Source organism: Hypomesus transpacificus, unplaced genomic scaffold (genome assembly GCF_021917145.1).
Source record: "Hypomesus transpacificus isolate Combined female unplaced genomic scaffold, fHypTra1 scaffold_116, whole genome shotgun sequence".
In the NCBI taxonomy this organism is placed as follows: domain Eukaryota; kingdom Metazoa; phylum Chordata; class Actinopteri; order Osmeriformes; family Osmeridae; genus Hypomesus; species Hypomesus transpacificus.
This window is the reverse complement of record NW_025813700.1, coordinates 579,151-593,368: the sequence shown is the minus strand read 5'-3', so window position 1 is coordinate 593,368 and position 14,218 is coordinate 579,151. Positions and strand designations below refer to the sequence as shown.

The 14,218-nt window shown below is 48.7% G+C and overlaps 1 protein-coding gene across 1 annotated transcript; it reads left to right on the top strand.

Moving 5' to 3' along the window:
• Positions 1–1,148: 1,148 nt before the first annotated feature.
• LOC124488024 (cGMP-dependent 3',5'-cyclic phosphodiesterase) lies at positions 1,149–13,667 on the top strand. Its single transcript, XM_047050469.1, has 30 exons — positions 1,149–1,474; positions 6,274–6,363; positions 6,558–6,649; positions 6,888–6,997; positions 7,117–7,172; positions 7,284–7,343; positions 7,505–7,655; positions 7,862–7,914; positions 8,009–8,083; positions 8,212–8,253; positions 8,342–8,410; positions 8,519–8,649; positions 8,829–8,940; positions 9,054–9,093; positions 9,258–9,321; positions 9,407–9,488; positions 9,806–9,980; positions 10,225–10,337; positions 10,584–10,661; positions 10,767–10,889; positions 11,002–11,072; positions 11,177–11,299; positions 11,589–11,676; positions 11,803–11,850; positions 12,404–12,478; positions 12,572–12,671; positions 12,787–12,899; positions 13,064–13,102; positions 13,218–13,324; positions 13,436–13,667. Exons 1-30 carry the CDS (start codon positions 1,373–1,375, stop codon positions 13,629–13,631), a joined length of 2,778 nt encoding a protein of 925 aa, XP_046906425.1. The 5' UTR covers positions 1,149–1,372; the 3' UTR covers positions 13,632–13,667.
• Positions 13,668–14,218: the final 551 nt, after the last annotated feature.

Sequence of the window (14,218 nt, the reverse complement as noted above, 5' to 3'; positions counted from 1 at the left end):
TTACCCTTAAATAAAAATGCAATTAACATTTATTTTTTGACATCATTGATTCACAGACTAACACTGAATTCCAATTCTGAATTCTCCTCACCCTCACAGCCCCAAGCAATAATCTTCTTATCTTACTGTAAGCATACATCATTGTATTTCTTTAAGTTTTTCAAACCGCAGAGTCATGTGCTCAGTTTTCCCCGCTGTCGCTGTGACTCCCAGTCCAGTCTGAGTCATCATAAGACCCTACAGTGTGAACATCAATGTCACACACTGATGTCACAGCGATGACAAAGTAAATGGTTTGTGTAACTGCTTGTGCCAGGCATCGGGCCTGCTGTTTTCTTTGAATGCTTCCACTTCCAATACTGCAACAAAACAGGATCTGTCTCGCAACCAATCCCCTGGTGACCATATTTGGTCAAATCACTGTTCCTGGATAGCATTCTTGCTAATGAAAAGGAAGCCTACTGTGTATAGGTCAACCAGAAAAGCAGAAGGAATATTTTTGACAGTGGCTTTTGTGTGAATGAATACAGCCGTTAGCTGGACCTCATGTTTGACACGGCGCATGTTTATCAGACGTTTCAGTAGAAACGAGACTTTGTTCTACAGTAGCTTGCTCAGAGGAAACCCCCCCATCTCCAATCCTCAGTGACCCCTGTGCTGAAACAGTATCTCTCAGTGGCACTTAAAGATCAATATTTCTCAGTGAGTGTGTGTTTGTGTGTGTGTGTGTGTGTGTGTGTGTGTGAGGGGGGTGGGGGTGAGAGAGAGGGAGAGAGATAGAGAGAGAGAGTGCGAGAGAGAGTGCGAGAGAGAGAGAGAGAGAAAGAGAGAGAGAGAGTGCGAGAGAGAGAGAGAGAGAGAGAGAGAGAGAGAGAGAGAGAGAGAGAGAGAGAGAGAGAGAGAGAGAGACAGAGAGACAGAGAGCAGGACAAGTAGAAGTCTGTTTTTGGAACCTGCAGTTGTTGCGGGAGCAGGTGTAGATGACACTGGGGATAATCCCACATGCACACACACAAGCACTCACTCTGCCACACACACGCACACACACACACACAACTATAACCACACACAGAGTACAAAGAGAGACTGGGGAGGCGTGGTTGGGTGGAGAGAAAGAGAGAGAGAGGGGAGGAGATTTTGCAGAGTGCATTTGAGAGAGAGAGAGAGAGAGAGAGAGAGAGACAATTGCCTGGATCATGTGTAGAAATGTGTAGGCTTGTTTACGCGGAGAGAGACTCTGTCTAAAGTGCCTGTGAAAGTCCGATCACATGGTAGAGATAGAGAGACAGGGCGAAGGACTGGAAAGGAAAGACCCACTTAAACCAACAAGGGAGATAAGGAGATAAGGAGCGACCGGAGCGGAGCAGGGAGTATGCTTCAGCAAGTCTTCACTGCACTCTTTCGTTTTTTCAGGGGCGGACGACAGGTGTTCCCGCCTCTGGAGGAGAAGGGCGTGCACTCGGACGCGTTGCAGGTAAGACTCCGGCTCCTTCCGTCGGATCTATGCCTTCCTGTCTCTCAGCGTTTCCACAACAACGGAGACGACAGCCTGACCCCCCACCCCCCCCTCCCCTGCCCGTGTCCCTGGCACTTTATAAACATCAGGGACTGGAGACGGTTCTGTTTGTGGATTCCCCCCTGGGGTCGTGCCGTTTCTCTCCTCTTTCACGCTCAGCTGCTTTGCTCGTGGCAACCTGGAACTCGCAAACAGCAACTTGTTGTGCGCAACTCGCGTTTCTGGTTTGGCCCGTGGCTCCAACCTGTTTGGCGTGTGACAGTGAGTGACAGTTTGTGCAGGTTCTCCAGTGTTTTACCGAAGGACCGGCCTTCTGCCCGCAGGCATACTATCACATACTTGTGAGATGGGGGCCAGGAAAAGAGAAAAGTCTCCTACTTTTCTGGTTGAACTCTCCCTGACTTTCCCTGTCCTGACGCGGCTATTTCGGGAGGATTCATGAGGAGCTCCTGTCAGCCTTGTCTGACGAGCCCCGAGTTCTGAAGAAGCACAGAGCAGGACGGAGCGCTGTCTATATTTGGAGGTGTGCGACGTTGTGGGGGGGGGGGAGATTCCAACGAAGTGTGATTTCTTCAACTGTTTGGGAAGAGTGTAGAAGCCCCTTGCCCGTGGGACATTTGAGTCAGGGTGCTCTCCTTCCCTCTCCTCCTCCTCCTCTTCCTCCTTTTTCCTCCCCTGTCTTCCCTCATTGAGGCACTCTGCGGCGTGCAGTCCGGCCTCAGTCGTGTCTCCCTCCCACCCTTAGCCATGTGTTTGCCGATGGGTTGACGGGCCGCGCTGGCTTGTCGTAGCCCAGTAGGGCCCGTGCAATCGTTCGATTAGCAGCGGTCGTTACAGGAGTGCAGTTTCTGTCTTGGGATGTTTTACCGTAGTATGCAGCGACTGATGATCTGTGTGAAAAGCAGGCTGTAGAATGACAAAGCTTGGGTATTTGACAAGGATATTCTCCTGCTGGCGTTGGAAGACAGTGTTGACACACAGGCTATTTGTAAACGTCTCCAAAGAGTGCACACATGAAGTGCCACCGCTGAGGCGATTTCATGTTGATCCACGAGTTAATGAGAATGTTCCAGCCAGGCCTTCTCATTAAGTCAGTCGTTTACTCAACGATAAAGCTGGCGTTATTTACAGAGTGACCTCACTTCCTTCTGTTAATAGCAATGACATTTGCTTGGGTTCGGAATCCTTGAGACCCTATATTTTGGGGTAGATTTGCCAGCTCAGAGGGCCTAAATTTCCCTTTAAAAGACGCTCTCCTGTCTGAAGTCCCCTTGTGGGATTGGCAGTGTCACTGATGCACAGTAATTGTGCACCGTCGGGTCTCTTGTCAGGAAGTCATCTTCCCGACAGCGTCCTATCACGGCGGAGCTGACAACTGCGAAGCAGAATCGCAGGACTTTTCCCAACCGAAATCAGCCCCGGCCAATGACAGGTGCCCCCAGCGCGCCCCAGGCTCCACATCTTCTGCACGACACACCTGGCTGTTTCCAAACGGTCAGTCAGCTCTGACGCACTGTTTACACAGAGCATGGGGCTCAAACTGGGAACTTGTTCGTGGATGACAACTGGTGTTTTGATCAATGGGGGCCCGAATACGTGGGACAGCTGAATCAGCATGCTTATCCAGCTGACCTTTGACCTTTCCTGTGTCCTCTATGATCCGTTTGGCGTCTGCGGATACCAACTGTGTTTGTGGGATTGCAAGACCGAGCTGGAGTCTGTTTGTGTTCAATTGGATCGGCCCACTCTGTTTCTGCAACTCTGTTTATCTGGTTTGGGAAATTTGCCCAAAAATCCAGTTGTGTTTATATCTACGCATGGAGGGGTGCTTTATCTCTCTCTCTTTCTCTTTCACAGACACACACACAGACACACACTCAGCAATCAGATTTTCAATCTAATTTGATCACTACTGTATGCAGAGGATGGCTCATAAATCGAATTGACTCCACTCTGCCAAAGGAGACCAGGGCTCTCACCCTTGCACCATAACAACCTCTGAGGCTGTCAGATCTGGACACACCAGATCAGGGTTGGCCAGGTGTTTAAGCTCCTGTTATCCCCCCAGGCCATACATCTGCTCTCTCTCGGTCTCTCGGTCTCTCGGTCTCTCTCTCTCTCTCTCTCTCTCTCTCTCTCTCTCTCTCTCTCTCTCTCTCTCTCTCTCTCTCTGTCTCTCTATCTCTGTCTCTCTCTCTCTCTCTCTCTGTCTCTCTCTCTCTCTCCCTCCCTCATGTTCTCTTTCATTGCGTTGATTCATTGAAAGCCACAGTTTCCAACACACGCAGGAGGCTGGACGGATGAGACGAGTTTAATGAGACTATCTGCCAAGCTAATGAATTGTAGGGGGCAGCAGGCATTGACTCTCCGTGCAGCGACGGTGGAGAATGTTCCGGCATGCCAGAGTTCCACTGTTGTTATTCCTAGGTGATGAAGGACGTGTTTCCTCGCTCGTTCATAATTTTAATCTCTCACTGTCTCCCCATGTAGTAACACATTACTCAGGACCAAAGGCATGCCTGGCTCTTTCCCCTCTTCACGAAGAGTCGGCGACAAGATTCGGTCGACGTTAACGGCCCCGCGTTTCCCAAGAGCTTCTTAACGAATCTGGGAAATGCGGCCAATGTCTGTTCTGCACCTCGGACAAGTGGCCAGGTCTTTGCCGAGACGCGAGGGGTGTGTCGTTGAGACTTCCGTCAGATCTAAGTGTGTCCTAGTTTACCGTGTCCCAGTCTTGCCTCAGCGCGTCTCAGTTTGTGTATCAGAGCCTATTTCAGACATCGCTTTCATGCCACCTTCTGACCCGTGGCCTATTTACTGAACAATGTAACGCACACAACTCTCCCAAGAATACTAGACAAGATCAACACACACAAGGTGATCCAAATGGCCTGCGCAACTGCCTTGTGTGTGGCAAGAAGCACGACCGGTTCATTCTCAGGTGAACAGGGTCTTCACTCATGGAGTCGATTGTGTGGCAAAGCTTTAAAGTCGCCCTGCTTCTGTTTACAGGACAAAGTCCTGAGTACCTTCTCAAGATAAACCATAAAAGGTGGACCAATGTGAGGGAGGGAGGGAGGGAGGGGAGGGAGGGAGGGAGGGAGGGAGGGAGGGAGGGAGGGAGAGAGAGAGAGAGAGAGGGAGAGAGAGAGAGAGAGAGAGAGAGAGAGAGAGAGAGAGAGAGAGAGAGAGAGAGAGAGAGAGAGAGAGAGAGAGACTGAGTTAGAGAGATCACGTTTGTTGATTTGATCTAATCATTCTTGCCTGGTCTTGTTCACGCTCTCACTCGTCCCTGTTAAGGAGAGCAGGGGTTTGTCAGAGGCCTGTTCAGGTCAGCTGGTACTGGTCATTTGTTATTTGTGACAGGGAGTCCCTATGGTAACATGACCTATTTTTCTCCCCAAAAGACAGTCAATTGTTGGGCCATTAATCAGCGGTGTTAACACAGCCTAAGCTTAGCAAGAAACCTTTGTATATGAAAAGGAATCCTTCACTTATCTATCCCCTTTGACTTGATAAGCTACAAATAGATATTTTAGGTGTAGATGCTTTACAGTAAACACGTAAGTTAATCCCGTGTGCGGTATTCCAAATCTCCATAAGGTTGCCTTAGGTTCGACTTTCATCAAAGATGGCTTCGCAGGGACACTTGCGAACACACACACTTACCGCACACACACTCCGCGTTTTCCCGCCTGTCCGAGCCCTCCGGGGGAATTTGCGTACATCTGTCTCTGACGTATATCTCACGCACAAACACATCACATGTAGGTGTGTTTGAGTGTACATCAGTGTTTGTGTCTGTGTGTTTGTGTGTGTCGCCGAACCCGACTTCACCGTTGAGATCCAAGCAGAAACAGAAACATTTTTCTTGCCTGTAGAAGAAAACGTCAGCCTCTAAGTCTTGTGTGTACACAACATTCTTCGCTACACGTTTCCCATTATGAAACAGGTAAACACCAGATGCCATGCAAGCCTGTGCTGTCAAACAGCATGGCACCCACACGCCACACTGTTTCACAATCAACACAAATACTGGAGGGCTTGTCTCTATGTTTGCTCTGCTCTTCTCATTTACCATGCTAATCACCACTCTTCTGTTAACCCTTTGATTTGGTTGTCATAGGCTACTGTGTGTGTGCACACGTATGTGTGACACTTTGCATTATCATTGTTAATCATTCTTAGCCTTTTGTTTGGCACTACGGCCGAGAACGGACACAGGTCCAAGGTTTATGAGATGCAACGATGAATAATCTCATATTATAAAAACAACAAGCTCCTCAGGGCATTTGATGTGTGAGTAAAGATCAGAGGCATGTCCACGTTTTGAATGAAAAAGGGAACGTATGTTCTGCGTATTATCTTGAAACCTTCCAATCGATCACACACGCTCAATATTTTACTCAAAGATTTTTTAAGTTGAGGTTTTCTTCGACGTTTTTCCCAAGACCCTGGGTATTGCTGTTCTCCCTATCACTTTGCAGTTCAATAATTGACAAGCCTGCTAATAAGATACGGGCCTAATATTCTGCAGACGTGTAACATTTAGTCTTGGGGAGTGTGTTGCAAGTGTCAACGGCCTGGCTGTATTCTACAGTGCATGTGTCTCCAGTGATCATAAGCTACTGGAGAGACAGTTCTGTGTGAATAACAGTCAGAGCCCCGATCCTCCCTCCAGCCCTCATGCCCTTTGGGCACTTGTGGGTCCACATATTGAATATTGATCATTGGCCTGCATCAACTTCGTTTCCCAGGATGCACTGCTTCGGCTGGCCTCCGTCGCCGACTCGGCGTCGCTGCGGGACGCCATCAGAGAGTCCCTCCTCGGCGTCCTCTCAGGACCGGTGAGAATCTCCGACTCTTCCTTTAATCAGTGTGTTTCAACGGAGTGAGTTTTTTCACCGAAAATGAACGGATGAAAAAATGCTTGCGAGTCGGGATCCATTAGGGTTCCTTTGGAACCAATCGTCCGCACCGATGCTTAGTGCGGATGACTTGTTTTGAAGGGTTGACTTACTTCACCTGCTCGTTTTCGCAGGGCCGTGTGTATGTGTACCTAGCGGAGGGCGACCCTGGATGCTTCTGGTGTGAAAATCCTCCGCATGAGCTGCAGAAAGAGGGAAGATTCAGGTAACCCAAGCAGAGGTGACATTTCACAGTTCCTATTGAGCAAGACGTGTTTTTTTTCCCAAGCTTTAACTAAAGGAAATATTCCAGAGTTCCCCCTCCCAACTCGTGCACACACACACACACACACACACACTCTCTCTTCTTCTCTCGTGCACACACACACACACTCTCTCTTCTTCTCTCGTGCACACACACACACACACACACACACACTCTCTCTTCTTCTTTCGACACACAGAGATGTGGTTGTCCAACAGAGGAGGGTGCAGTATGAGGGCTTCCTTCTGTCCGAGCTGCAGGACCTGCAGGGACCGAACCTCAGCCCGCCCCTGCAGGAAGACAAACCAGGTCCGTGCCCCCCCCCCCCCCCCACCCCCCTCGTGCCCCCGACACGGCCTTTGTGTTTTGATCCGATCCCTTTGCCCTTTGTAACCTCCATCATCCTTTGCTGTCTGCTTCCAACTCAGTACTTATCATTCCCATACCGGACCAGGATCGTGACACAACCTCTGCTCTCCTTGTGGTGAGTTTGTGCCAAGAGCCACTCCATGATCTACTTGAAGACCATCTGTTTTTTGTTTGTATTTCACTAACAGACTTTAACCACAAACTTATTTTTTTTTCTTCCTTGAAGCTTTGCTGCACCCGGCCCACTGAAAGCCAGGAACAAAATCTCGACATCTTGGAGAAACACGTATGACTCGCGTCTCTCGTGACCGAACTCAGAAAAAAAGCTTGACTCGAATCAAAGTCATAGCGTGGCCATGTCTAACCTTTGGGGTCGTTGTCACAGGATTGTGAACAGGGTTTGACAGGTGTTTCACTGTTGGATACTGCTCTGTTTGTCCCTCTCAGGTCACAGTTGCCTGTAGGAGGGTCAGGGCTCTACAGGGTCAGACAGTCACACAGAGGTCAGAGGTCATGAGGTCCTCAACTGTGGCTCAGACGACCTCCCCCGAGGATGTCGACAGGAACGCGATCGACCAGCAAATTCTTAGACTATGTGGTACAAAACATTTACCTGCCTCGATATTGATATTGTGTGAAATAAATATATATATATATTTGACTTATTTGGGAGAGGTATAAAAGTAAGTTATCCGTATTTTTTCTTTGTTCAAGTTTGTATTTGATCATTATGGCGTTCTGTTTGCATGTTTATTTTTTTTGGTACTGCACTGTTACATTCGAATTTATGAATGTATTCTGCAGGCGATCTGTACGACCTAGATGCTACCACTCTCCAGCTAAAGGTCCTCCACTATGTAAGCTCCCCCCCAAGCCCTCTTCATTTGAATGTAACGATCGTTTGTGGTGTTTGCCCACCTTTGTTGGACTAAACAACGCGTGCGTTCACAGCTGGAGCAGCGGACCCAGTCCCTGTGCTGCTGTCTGCTCCTCGTGTCCGAGGACAGTCAACAGCTGTTCTGCCAGGTACGCACGCCCGCCCGCTCACTTTCCCGACAAACACGCCGCCACTTCGACCCCCCCCCCCCCCACACACACACACACTCCCAAAGGGCTGAAATGTAGAAGGGGGTTTGTTTTTCTTTCGTTGCCAGGTGGTCGGGGACAAGGTTCTGGACCGAGAGATCAGCTTCCCTGTAAGTAACCGGTCCTTTCCTCCCTTGTAAAGTCCCGCGTCCTCGCCGCTAGAGGTGCTTGAGGCCCGTCTGTCTGTCGATCTCTTAGCTGACGTTCGGCCGACTCGGACACGCCGTGGACGAGAGGGCGAGCATCTCCCTGCAGGACGTCACCCCAGTAAGCAGACGTCGAGCTGGCGGTCGCCGCCTTTCGTAAGGCCGCGTGAAATGTCGACGTGTCGCTCGGGCGCCCGCCTTCTCCCTCTCACCCCGTCCTCTTCCGTAGGCCGAGCATCAGAAGTTGAACGGCACGCTGGGATTCGAAGTCCGGTCCATGCTGTGCGTCCCCGTGGAGTGCAGGGCCACCTCCAAGGTCGTGGCCCTCGCCTGCGCCTTCAACAAGAAGGGAGCCCACAAGTGGGTGCTTCTTCCCCTCGATGCGTTCAAACGCACGAATGACATTCACTGAGCGATATGTGCTTCGAGGTGTCCTTTTACATTGGGTGCGTGCTTGCGTGTGTGTGTGTGTGGTGGGGGATGTGTGTGTGTGTGTGTGGGAGTGCGTCTGCTTTTGTGTGCTCGCATCTCCTCCTCAGACACACAGAAGCAGATGAACGCATCGTCCAGCACTGTTTTCGCTATACGTCCTCAGTGCTGACCAGTACGCTGGCCTTCCAGAAGGAACGCAGGCTCAAGTTTGAATGCCAGGTGAGAAGATTCTACATTCACTCCCATTTCACGGGCCTTGTTTTTTGTGCAATAACGTTTTTATCCGTATGGATTTGTATGCAGCAACTGTATCTATTTCACCGTATACCTAGGCCCTGCTTCAGGTCGCCAAAAACCTCTTCACACACCTAGGTGAGGAATGTTTGCATTTAACCGACACTTTCATCCGAAGCAACACACAACCTCTTGATCTGTAGTCCAACGCTCCACCATTGAGCCAAACCTAAGTTGGCACAGTGGCAAGTAAAGATAGGGATCAATCTTTATTATTAAGTTTGTTTTGTTTGTTTCTTTAGATGACGTATCAGTGCTGCTAAAAGAGATAATTGCCGAAGCACGGAGACTCACCAGTGCAGAGATGTAAGTCAGGAGACTTTACAATATTTATAACTAGGAGTGGAACACCACCACAGCCTCTGTTTTGACTCCAACTCCCATGTTCCAGTTGCTCCGTGTTCCTACTGGACCGGGTGAGTCAAGAACTGGTGGCCAAGGTGTTTGACGGAGGGGTGGTCATCGATGAGGAGGTGAGGGTCCACCCTAGAACATTCCGCTCCCGCCTGTAGAGATGTACAGTACTGTGCAAAAGTCTCTGGCTCCCAAGACTCTGTCCGTGAACATTGTCTGAAATGTTTATTCTTTAATGGTCTGTATATGGCCAGTATAAAAGTAAGAAAAGGTTGAGAACATCCATTTCATTATTTCTTAAAGTGTTTCTAAACTTTTATATTTTTTGCACGGTACTGTACTTCTGTGTTGCGGGTCAGTACAGTCTTCCACGGAGTCTGTGTGACGGTGTAGGGTACAGTTGGTTACAACGGTGTCCGTGTTCTCCTGGTCTCAGACAGAGCTGCGTATCCCTGCCGACCAGGGTATCGCTGGCCACGTGGCCACGACGGGTCAGATCCTGAACATCACCGACGCCTACTCCCACCCCCTCTTCTACCGCGCGGTGGACGCCAGCACGGGCTTCCACACCCGCAACATCCTCTGTTTCCCCATCAAGGACGAGCATGGAGGTCTGGATCACAGCTCCGTTTTTTCTCTCTCTCTCTCTCTCTCTCTCTCTCTCTCTCTCTCTCTCTCTCTCTCTCTCTCTCTCTCTCTCTCTCTCTCTCTCTGTCTCTCTCTCTCTCTTGTTTTCTCTAATGCTTCCTCTCTCATATTCACTCTCTCTCTCCTCCCCCACGCTCGCTCTCTCTCTCTGTCTCCCTCATGACTGACCCTCCGCTCATCTCTCCCTCCCCGGTGCTCTGGGTCCAGTGGTCATAGGCGTGGCCGAATTGGTCAACAAGACCAACGGGCCGTGGTTCACCCGTCTGGACGAGGACCTGGCCACGGCCTTCTCCATCTACTGTGGGATCAGCATCGCGCACGTATGTGGGAACCTTCCCTCTCTCCCACATCATCCTCCATCCCCTATCTCTCTCTCTCTCTCTCTCTCTCTCTCTCTCTCTCTCTCCCCCCCTCCGGGATCCCCATCATATCTGCTGTCATCATCCATCGCTCTGTCATTCACATGCCTGATATTAGAAAATGCATTGAATAATTTGATAAAAAAAAAAAAGGAAACGCTTTGAGGTTTTAATGCTTGAGGCTTCTACCCTTTCGTCCTCCACCAGTCCCTCCTGTATAAGAAGGTCGATGAGGCCCAGTTTAGGAGTCAGCTAGCCAATGAGATGATGAAGTACCACATGAAGGTATCCCAGTCTGTCTACCTCTGTCTGTCTGCCGTACGTATCCCAAGTAGGTTTGATCCCACTCAAGTCCGGCCACTCCAATGACCTTTCACCTTTGTCTGTCAGGTGTCAGAGGAGGAAGTGACACGGCTGCTGGTTTCGGGGATCCAGCCGGTGGCCGAGATCCATCCCTGCTTCTCTCAGTTCACTTACACGCCCCGCTCCCTCTCTGACGACAGCACGCCGCTGGTAGGACGCGACACAAACCGTCACCCCCCCTCGTGGGTCATGTCACGCCAACACATACCTAACGCGTCTTGTTTATTTGTTGCTGATTTGTCTGTGTCTCTGTGTGTACAAGGCTATCATGAGCATGTTCGAGGACATGGGCTTCATCAATACTTTCAAGATCAACATGAGGACGCTGGCAAGGTGAGGATTCCTCTCGCGCGGTCAAACTCACGCATATGCCCCCCCCCTATTCCCCCCCCCCTCTCGGGGCATTCGTTCACGCGTCCGGTTCTCCGGTTCTCCAGGTTCTGTCTGATGGTGAGGCGAGGCTACAGAGACCCTCCCTACCACAACTGGATGCACGCCTTCTCCGTCTCCCATTTCTGTTTCCTCCTCTGCAAGAACCTGGAGCTCTCCAATTACCTCGAGTAAGAACAGGCACGCGCAGCCCTGCATTGGGAGCCTGGTAGAAAACTGGGGCTCGGTTTCAGTCAGTCCTTTGATTTTCATGTGATCTGGCCCACGTGCATACACAACATACTACAATCATGACTTACAGTGCACAGGCTCTCGATGATGAAAAAATAGGTGGACAATTTACAACCATGAAATCGTATGATAATAATAGTGTGATCCGAGTTTGTGTAATATTGTAACTCATGGTGACGGATGAGTCATGCGCTGACTGGCCGATGGATCATTCCTGTTTCCCCTCAGAGACATAGAGATCTTCGCCCTCTTCGTTTCCTGCATGTGTCACGACCTGGATCACCGAGGCACAAATAACTCCTTCCAGGTTGCATCGGTGCGGACCTTTACCTTCAACCTTTACCTTTGAAAATATGAATTCCACTTCTCATATATACATTTACACTTTGACACGCCCTAATAACTGCCCAAGGGGTAATGTGCACTATTTGTCTATTCTTAGAAATCTGTGTTGGCTGGTCTGTACAGCTCTGAAGGATCTGTGCTGGAGGTAAGTTACATTACAGTACATGTTATTCATTTATCAGATGCTTTCATTCAAAGCGACATTCAAACAGTGCATGTAGAGGGTACGGCAGAAGATTAAGTATCAGAAGTGTATAGTTTTATTCAATATTTCTGTGGTTATAGTCAGGTAGCAGTCTGTAATTACTAGCCGCATTGGAAAGTAACCACATCTCAGTTACCAGGCGTGGTGAAACACATCAAAATGAAAACGTCAAATTGAGGTTACCCAGTCCAGTCCATTTCCTGCATGTCCCCCCCCCCCCTCTCCCTGACATTTCCTGTCTCTCTTCCCCATATCCATCCAAATAAAACTGAATTGCCTCTTAAAAAAATTTTTTTTTCCATGAATCAAGGATTTTCATGTCAGGACTTTTAATCAGAACCTTATCCTGGGGCAATGTTCATGATGTATTCCTCTCAACAAAAGGCATGCCCCAACAGGACCTGGAAATCAATCGGCACTTTGTTGGCCCCTCTTTGTAAGTACAGTGTCTTTTCCGCCAAACCACTGACTGTGAATCGACTCGTATTTGCAGCGGCATCACTTTGCTCAGGCCATCGCCATCCTCAACACCCAGGGCTGCAACATCTTTGAGAAGTTTTCCCGAAAGGTCAGTGGATCCCAGCATTGGAAGGTCCAGATTCTTTTGGAATCCCAACATGTGTTGGACTGATTTGGATGATGTTGCCCTGTCTCTGGTTAGGACTACCAGCGGATGTTGGATCTGATGAGCGACATCATCCTGGCCACAGACCTGGCTCACCACCTTCGGATCCTCAACGATCTGAACAAAATGGCCGACAGTTCGTACCCGATGAGCCCTTCTCCTTAGTGTCTTCATGTTGAATATCCGCCTCCAGTGAACTGTATTTTCCTCCCCTCTCTGAGAACAATCTTGCTGTCTGCTCTGTCCTCCAGAGGGTTATGACATTAATGACCCCCAGCATCATAACCTGCTCTTGTGCATGATGATGACCTCCTGTGACCTTTCAGACCAGACCAAGGACTGGAAAACCACCTGGAAGATTGCAGTATGAAACTTCTTTGAATCCTTTATGCTAATAACTCATACTTCTCTCAATAATTGTAGTCCTCCTCGTGTTTCTTACGTGTCTTCTCACTTGATCTTGTTGTTTACTCAACCCATTCTTATTCTTCAAATGTTTTAAATATTTTTTTGATGTTTCTGTCACAGGGACTAATTTACAAAGAATTCTTCTCTCAAGGAGATCTGGTATGTATGCCATCTCTATGGAAAATCACTAAAACAATTCATTTTTTAGTCTCGCCATAAACCTTGCTAATATGTTTGTGTCCGTGTGTGTGGACCCCTGCCCTCGTGGTTCTAGGAGAAGGCTATGGGGAACCTCCCCATTGAGATGATGGACAGAGAGAAGGCTTACATTCCACAGCTGCAGATCGGCTTCATGGAGCACATAGCCATGCCCATTTACAAGTAAGAACTCCACCCAGACAGGGAATTCAAGTTTTATTTCATGATTTGAACACAGATTGTGGCTGTCAATGTCTTTCCTTTGTCATGTACATTCCCCTCTCCCTGCTTTAGACTCCTACAGGACATGTTCCCCAAGTCCGCCGAGCTGTATGAGACAGTGGCCTCTAATAGGGAGCAGTGGGCCAAGGTCTCTCACAAGCTCAACATCAGAGGCCTGCCTGCCAACGACTTCCTGGACGAGGAGTTTGAACAGGACCCGTCCAACGGTCAGGACGAACAGGAGGAACAGGGTGGTTCAACAGCGTGAGGAGGACATCTACGGTGGCCCACAAGCCCAAACTAGTCAACAGCACAATTAACTGTCTTGACAGAAAGGGACTTTTTGACCTGGGGGGAATATATGACTTTTCTTTACTCCTTTTTAGGAATTTCTGTAGCCATGAGTTTGACCTTGGGTGAATAATAGCAGGTATTGAGGGTTATCAGGTAGCGCATCTTGTACATAGTGAATTAAATGTCATAACAGCTGGCCTTACTTTGTATGAGTTGCCTTTAATATGAAAAAAACTGCTGGATTGATATTTAACATTTTGGCATGGCATTTTGTGTATGGTACATTACACTGGGAATTTACACATTGTACTTTATGTCTGAAATCATCAATGTACCGTAGTTCCTTTGTGTAAACGACTCAAATGAGAATTTCAGCATATTTTAGTTCATCCACTTTCCTTCAAAACCTTATTTTCCGTGTTTGGTCTAAATGTGCAAGATTTGGTGTCCGCCACATGCATTGGACTATGCATATCTGTTTAGGAATATGATTCTCATTCGAAATGTTTTGTATATGTATTGTAGCTATATGTACAGTATATTTGCATTGCACGATGTTTT

Coding starts and splice junctions, on each gene's coding strand:
- LOC124488024 (XM_047050469.1), top strand. CDS start 1,373: ATGCTTCAGCAAGTCTTCACTGCACTCTTTCGTTTTTTCAGGGGCGGA. Junction 6,650..6,887: donor CAGAAAGAGGGAAGATTCAG/GTAACCCAAGCA, acceptor TTCGACACACAG/AGATGTGGTTGTCCAACAGA. Junction 12,900..13,063: donor AAACCACCTGGAAGATTGCA/GTATGAAACTTC, acceptor TTTCTGTCACAG/GGACTAATTTACAAAGAATT.